This window comes from Sinocyclocheilus anshuiensis, unplaced genomic scaffold (assembly GCF_001515605.1).
Source record: "Sinocyclocheilus anshuiensis isolate Anshui unplaced genomic scaffold, SAMN03320099.WGS_v1.1 scaffold598, whole genome shotgun sequence".
NCBI lineage: Eukaryota > Metazoa > Chordata > Actinopteri > Cypriniformes > Cyprinidae > Sinocyclocheilus > Sinocyclocheilus anshuiensis.
The window spans coordinates 298,893-305,966 of NW_015547660.1; the positions used below are offsets into that span (position 1 = coordinate 298,893).

Consider the following 7,074-nt stretch of genomic DNA (forward strand, 5'->3'; position numbering starts at 1 on the left):
TAGCCCGAGGCGGAGACGGAGAGCCAACAAGCCAGGGGGATGCTGAGGATCCGGGGGGCCAGGGTGAAGCCGAGGGCTCTGGTGACCGAGGCAGAGGTGGAGATCCGGAGATCCACGGTGGAGCCGGAGCGACTGAGGACCAAGGATGGGAACCGCAACCCAATCTGGGCTGGACATGGGAACAGGGGTGACAAAGGGCTCAGAGGAAGGAGGGAGTAGAGGGAGCAGGTCAGCCTCCCAGTCAATCAGGTCTTTTTCTGCCACTCCTCTACCCAGGTCCATCATAAGCTCACCCTCAGCCACGGTGTAGGGGCGGAGCTCCTCTCCGCGCTCACACCGTCCCCGGCTTTCTCCCTCGTGATGGGCATTGCAGCTGGCTCACGCACCTGGTCTGACGACTTGGGCTCTACTTCCAGGGCGATCCTCCGCTCAGTCGCTCGGCATTGCGCTGGCTCGTAGATCGCGGTGGGAATTGGCTCTCCGTCATCGGTGGGCTCGGGCTTTAGGTCCGCACTGCAGGGAGATGGTGGGCTGGGCTCTGGTTCCGGAGTGGATCTGGCAAGATCATCCTCGGGAGTGACGGTGAGAGGTGACCTGTTTCTCGCCAGAATCTACTCCACAAACGCGCCGAAATCCTCTTGAGGACCATCTTCGAACGATCCAGCAGGAGGAGGAGGTACTCTGGGTGAAGAAGGGCATCCATGGGAAACACAACGGAAACAAAACACTGAGGAAAAAACGGAAACAAAAATGGAGGGGAGACATGGAGGTTATTGTTTTTTAGGTCGGGTCTTCTGTCACGATCTGCGCTCGGAGGAATGAGAGAAAAACGTGGAGTACAAGCAATAGTCTTTAATCCAGGAAACACACGGGAATAACCACAATGGAAACGGCAGGAACACACGAACACAATGAGTAGACCCGACAAACACTGAACACAAAGGCAAAGACTTAAATACAAAGGATAATGGGGAAACACAGGTGACATCAATGGAACATAATCAAACTTAACGAGGACAGGAACATGACCAAATAAGGACAAACAGGAACAGAAACTGGGGCAAAACACGACACAGACAGTCCAGAATCCTGACAAATACTTTTTAAAACTATTAATTCTATTATAGGTCCTTTGCCTAGCCAGCCAGTTAAATCTACTCCAGAGAATTGCAACGCCTTTTTGAATTACTTTTATAATAAAATAGTGGAGATTAGACAGCAGTTTAATACTGATTTCAGAGATCATGATGTTGATTCGTGTTCACCTTCAACATTTACTCATTTTAATGAAATCTCTTTGTCCACCTTGGAACGCATTGTTGTACTTTCAAAATCCTCCTCCTCTCCTTCTGACTGCCTTCCTACTTGGTTTTTAAAAGCTGTATTTCACACGGTTGGTCCAGATATTTTAGCTATTATTAACTGGTCTTTGTCTTCCGGCATTTTTCCCGCATGTTTTAAACATGCCACTATTTATCCATTATTAAAGGAGGCTTCTCCAGACCCCTCCCATTTAAGTAATTTTAGACCTATTTCTAAGCTTCCATTTCTATCAAAGATCTTAGAAAAAGTTGTGTCAATGCAACTGATTTCGTATATGAATAATCATTTAATCTTTGAAAATTTTCAGTCTGGTTTCAGCTCCCAACATAGCACTGAAACTGCTCTGGTTAAGGTTGCTAATGACCTACTGCTTGCAGCTGATGCTGGCTTGTACTCCGTTTTAATCCTTCTTGATCTTAGCTCAGCCTTTGACACAGTGGACCTTAATGTCTTGATCAACCATTTAAAAACTTATGTTGGTATCAGAGATGTAGCTCTGGATTGGTTTATTTCTAATTTGTCGAATAGCCTAGGTCTTTTTCCGTAGTGCTTGGAGATGCCTCCTCTTCTCATGCTCCTTTATTTTGTGGGGTCCCTCAGGGATCTATTTTGGGTCCCCTTCTATTTACTATCTACATGTTACCCCTGGGTCAAATTATGCGCAGTTATGGCATTGAGTTCCACTGCTATGCAGATGATACTCAATTGTATGTCCCGGTAAAGCCTGGTATTATTGATACATCCCATATTATGTTATGCTTCGTCTAAATAAAAAATTGGATGTCGAAAAATTTTCTGCAGTTGAATGACTCCAAGTCAGAAGTGCTTATAATTACCCCATGCATCCCCAGTAGTGCTAGTATAAATAATATCTTCTCTAGTCTGGGTGCCTTATCTAATAATGTTCGAAAAGAGGCTCGCAAGTTCGGTGTAGTTTTTGACTCAGAACTGTCCTTTGACGTTCAGGTGACTAAAGTGGTGCAGTCTTGTTTTGTACAACTGAGGCAACTAACAAAGATAAAGTCATTCCTTTCTTTGGCAGATTTGGAAAAGGTCATTCATGCTTTTATTTCTTCCAGACTTGATTATTGTAATGCACTTTATTCTGGTATAAGCAAGAGAAATCTCCAAAGTTTGCTGCTGATTCAAAATGCTGCTGCTAGGCTTTTAACACGTACTAAGAAAAGTGACCACATTACACCGATTCTTGCTGCTCTTCACTGGTTGCCTGTGAGTTTTAGAATTGATTTTAAGATTTTTTTGCTTGTTTTTAAGGCCTTGAAGAGTCAGGCTCCTGCCTATATTTGTGATTTATTAACTCCTTATGAGACTGATCGCTGCTTGAGATCCTCCGGTAGGGCCCTATTAATGGTTCCAAAATCTCGACTTGTTACCAAAGGTGACCGCGCTTTTGCTATCCGTGCGCCTAAGCTATGGAACTCCCTGCCTGGGGATATTAGGCAGGCTCCTACTGTATCCTCTTTTAAGTCTCATCTTAAGACTAATTTTTATCGTATGGCTTTTTCTTAATTTTGATGGTATTTTTTGTATTTTGTTACTTTACTGATCTTTTTATTGTAAAGTACTTTGTAACTTTGTTTTGAAAGGTGCTATATAAATAAATGTTTACTTACATACTTACTTAGTTAACTGCACTCAATGGGGAGCCAGTGAAATCTAGCCAAAACAGGTCTAATACTTTCCCTCTTTCTAATCCCCCTTAAAAGTCTGGCTGCAGCATTTTGGACTTGGAACTGGAGATGAGAGAAAACATTCAGAGACCCCTAAATACAATGAGTTGCAATAGTCCAATCCCGATCAAATAAATGCATTAATAACGTAGTTTCTAAGTCCTTGAGTGGGAGGAAAGATTTAATTTTGGCAATCATCCTAAGCTGAAAGAATGCTGATTTGTTTAGCAAATTTCAGTGTTGGGTCAAAAATGACTCACAAATTTCTTGCTTGAGTGCTTACAGTGTTGGTTATAGGACCTAACGTTTTAGAGAGGATATTGGTACATTCAGATAGGCCAATAACTAAGCCTAACCATAATTACATGTAGTTAATTAATATTATTCAGTACTTGTTTGTGTAATTACACTGTATCAACATGGCCTTAAAATAAAGGGTAAAACAGAAACAAACAGAAAACCTCATACAGGTTCTGAATTCACATATAAAGTTGAGTCCTGTACACATATTCAGAGTGACTGTCCTACAGGGGAGTGTTATTGTCAGATTTTAAAACTGATGTCAAAGTTTATGAGCCTGTACGCCACCTGTACAAGTGTTATTTTTTGTATCTTTGAGATACTTTTAGAGTTTTCATTAATAGTTTGATTTAGTTTTCGTTTTTATAGTTTCTGTTTTCATTTTAGGTAAAGTTTTAGTAATTTTGTTGTGTGTAGTTGTCATTTTTAATAGTTATGTGTCTATACACTATATAGACACATAGCTATTAAAAATGACAACTACATATATAGTTTTTATTAATTGTTATTTCAGTTTTAGTTGTAGCTCTTTAAGTACTTAAAGTTAAACTAAATGAATGTTTTAAATTGTTTTAGTTTTAGTTAACTAAAATAACCATGACCTGCACAAAAAGTGTGGTTTTTGTTCCTAATATTTGGCTCTGGTTGGATGCTGCTTATACTGAATGCAAAATTAATTTAGACAAAATATATAAGTTGTGCAGGATGTGTGAAACTTTATGCATGATTGGTGCTCCAATTTTTTATGGAAATCTGCCTACTTAAATTCAACAGAAATCTACTTAATTTAAGTTCTTTGATGTATGTAAAATGTGCAGGACTGTCCCAAAAAATGAAATTAAAATTGTGCTTTCTTAAAATTGTCCACTTTCACAATTGAAATGTTACTTTATCTTTAAAACTGAAGTGTCAATTCTGTGACACTAGAATCGCCAAAATTAGAATCACAAAAATAATGTCTGTTTTCAAACAGGTCTCCCAGTTGGGCTGCTTAAACAACCAGATTGCAATCCTTTTTCAATTCTGCCCATAGTAATCTACACATTTTCTAACTATCAATTTGTAATTTTACCCAGTTTGAATCCTTTGATTCGTATTTATTTGACAGCGCAATTCTCCCTTTGTTTGTGTTTCCCAGGACTGAATGTGGGATGTTTCTACGCTGTTTCCACTCTGTTGAACAGGATGATAATAGAGCATTACCCTGTGAGTCCTGTTGTCAACATCCTCGAGTTCTTATCATCCTCATCCACTCTACAGACACAGGATAGCAGTAGCTGAACCTCGAAATGATGCATATGCACTAAGAAAAGTATCACAGTATTGCCATGTTTTTTTTTTTTTTGGAAATGGTACGATTGTAATAACATGGCATTTTATGAAGTACCTTGAAGTACCATGTACATATCATGGTCAATGATAACTGTTCAGTACTATAGAAACATCACCTTTTTTATTTGTTAAAAACATATAATGTGTCATGCTATAAGTTCACTGTGAATCTCTGAATCACATTCTTAGCAAATGCTCCATGAAAGTCTGGCAGTAGTACTCAATTTCCGCTCAGACTCAGTGTATTGGGTCATCTAAACACCATGGACTGAAGTGCATGAGAACATGGTCTTACAGGGTGATATATTAAAGATATCTCAGATGTCATTATTGTCTGAAGCACAGGGTGAAGAGGTGAATGCTGGGAGAATTGGCTTGACTCTCGTCATCGCTGGCGTGGTCGGCTCTCTGCTCTGTGGAATCTGGCTAGACAAGACCAAGACTTATAAGTAAGACATGCATTTTCTATTGTTTAATTTCACCCTGAGGTCCACATATCATGATAGCAAAGTTTTTTATTTTATTATTATTATTATTATTATTATTATTTTAATGTCATATTGTGTTCTGGTCATTTTGACCTGGGGTATCAGATTAAAACTTACTTTGCTTCCACCCACCACCCAAAAATGTATATTTTTGTAACTTTTTGGAATTTATTTTCCTCACATAATGACCTGCCTACAAAAAAATTGCTTATAAATGAATCATTATGCTATTTTATTACGAAATATTGGATTTAGTCTTTTTAATTTTCTTTCAGTTAGCACAGGATTTGTACTTTTTGCCTCACAGATTGTAGGCCAAACTGATCTCTTTGAGAAGATTTGATTATAATATAGCATAAGGAGAGATTTGACTGCAAGCACTAAATTCGGTAAAGGATCGTCAGCAGAACACAAGGTTAAAGCTCCAAAAACAGTAGTTTGAGATTGTGTTAATTTTTTTTTGTCTAATATTGCACGTGTATTTGTGTAATTTAGTAATAGTGATAAACATTAAATGTCCAGGCATTTAAGTAACACGGCTTATAACAATTTTACTTGAAAAATATTTTTCAAAGTTGTAAATACAAAATTAATGGAAATTAACAAAATACTATTTCAATTTTCAACTTAGTTAATCAGTCTGTTACTTGCCTTTTTTGTGAAATTTACTAGCAATTTCTGAGGGGAAATTGTTTCAAAATAAGCCCTACACCATTTTTTTTAAGTGTAGATCTTTGATAGAGTGACTTTTCTCCCCAAGACTTTTCCTACAGTAATTTGTTAAAACTCTTAACTTTGACTCACGTTGAGCAGCAGAATGCCTGTAATGCGCTTTCCTCTATAACAGAGCCTCTGTTTCTCCTAATCTGGTCATGTGTGAGAGGATTTACCAGGACAGATCAGCGGTTACTGGGTTTATTACTCACACTGACCTTGATTCAAGACTGGGTTTATGGAGAACACTCTCTGGTCTTTACTCTCAATCCTAAATATGTGCTTTCACCCTTGAAGAGAACCAATAATTAATCATTGTTACTGACGTTATGTCAGTCCTGTCACAGTAAGTTTAGACTTAATTTACTTGTAATTTGAGTAGCAGCTTAGTAAATTCTGGTTGTAACAGTGTACCGTGTGTGCAAATCACTCACTGTAATTTAAACAAATATTGTGATAAATTTTGTCAACCCTACTAAATTCAAAATGTTTCAAGGTTGAGCATGATGGGTTGAAGAGCACTGCAAAAATGTCTAAATACTTAGTCTAATTGTCTAAATATCAGTCCACCACACTCATCATTTAGAGTCAATATTGTTGTGCTTTGCGCCAAGAACAATATTTTTCAGTAATCAATTAATCAAGTTTTTTTGTCCATTACAGAGTAAAACAATTGAGCTCTCTAAGGCCAATAGAAATGTAATGTAATGAAACTGCAACATAGGCATATCATTGGAAAACATAATTGGAAAAACATTCCTCTACCAAGATTTTTTGCAAAACTCCAAAAAACATACCAATAAATACAATTCTCTTCAGTTTCCAGCTGAAATGAACACTACAGGCAGTAAAACACCTACAATTGTTATTCCTTTTCACACAAATGATTACGAAGGCAGATTATCAGTTAATAAAGACTTATTTTTGCACAGCTTCTTGCACATTACTATGTTATGACCTCAAAACCACATATTGCATGATTTTTATGCTTTTCCGACATAGTAAATGTCACAGTGTGTGGAGGCAGGCAGGACGACGAGCACGACAAGGATTCCAATAATGATATTTAATGTAGACACAACAAGGCAGATTCAGGTAGGACACACACACACGCACACGCACGCGCGCACACGCGCACACGCACACGCGCACACACGGGGTAACATTCACAATAACCGACAAACTAGAATACAAGAGACAGGAACTGATATAGGGCAGATAACGAG

General features: G+C 38.3%; 1 protein-coding gene across 3 annotated transcripts in view; it reads left to right on the forward strand.

Moving 5' to 3' along the window:
• Positions 1-7,074, forward strand: part of LOC107702238 (feline leukemia virus subgroup C receptor-related protein 2-like) — a 40,351-nt gene that overhangs the window by 12,190 nt on the left and 21,087 nt on the right. For all 3 annotated transcript variants that reach the window (XM_016504486.1, XM_016504485.1, XM_016504487.1), the window contains exons 4-5: positions 4,453-4,520; positions 4,992-5,095. In XM_016504486.1, the coding sequence (XP_016359972.1) occupies positions 4,453-4,520; positions 4,992-5,095 (172 nt within the window). The remainder of the gene's footprint in view (positions 1-4,452; positions 4,521-4,991; positions 5,096-7,074) is intronic.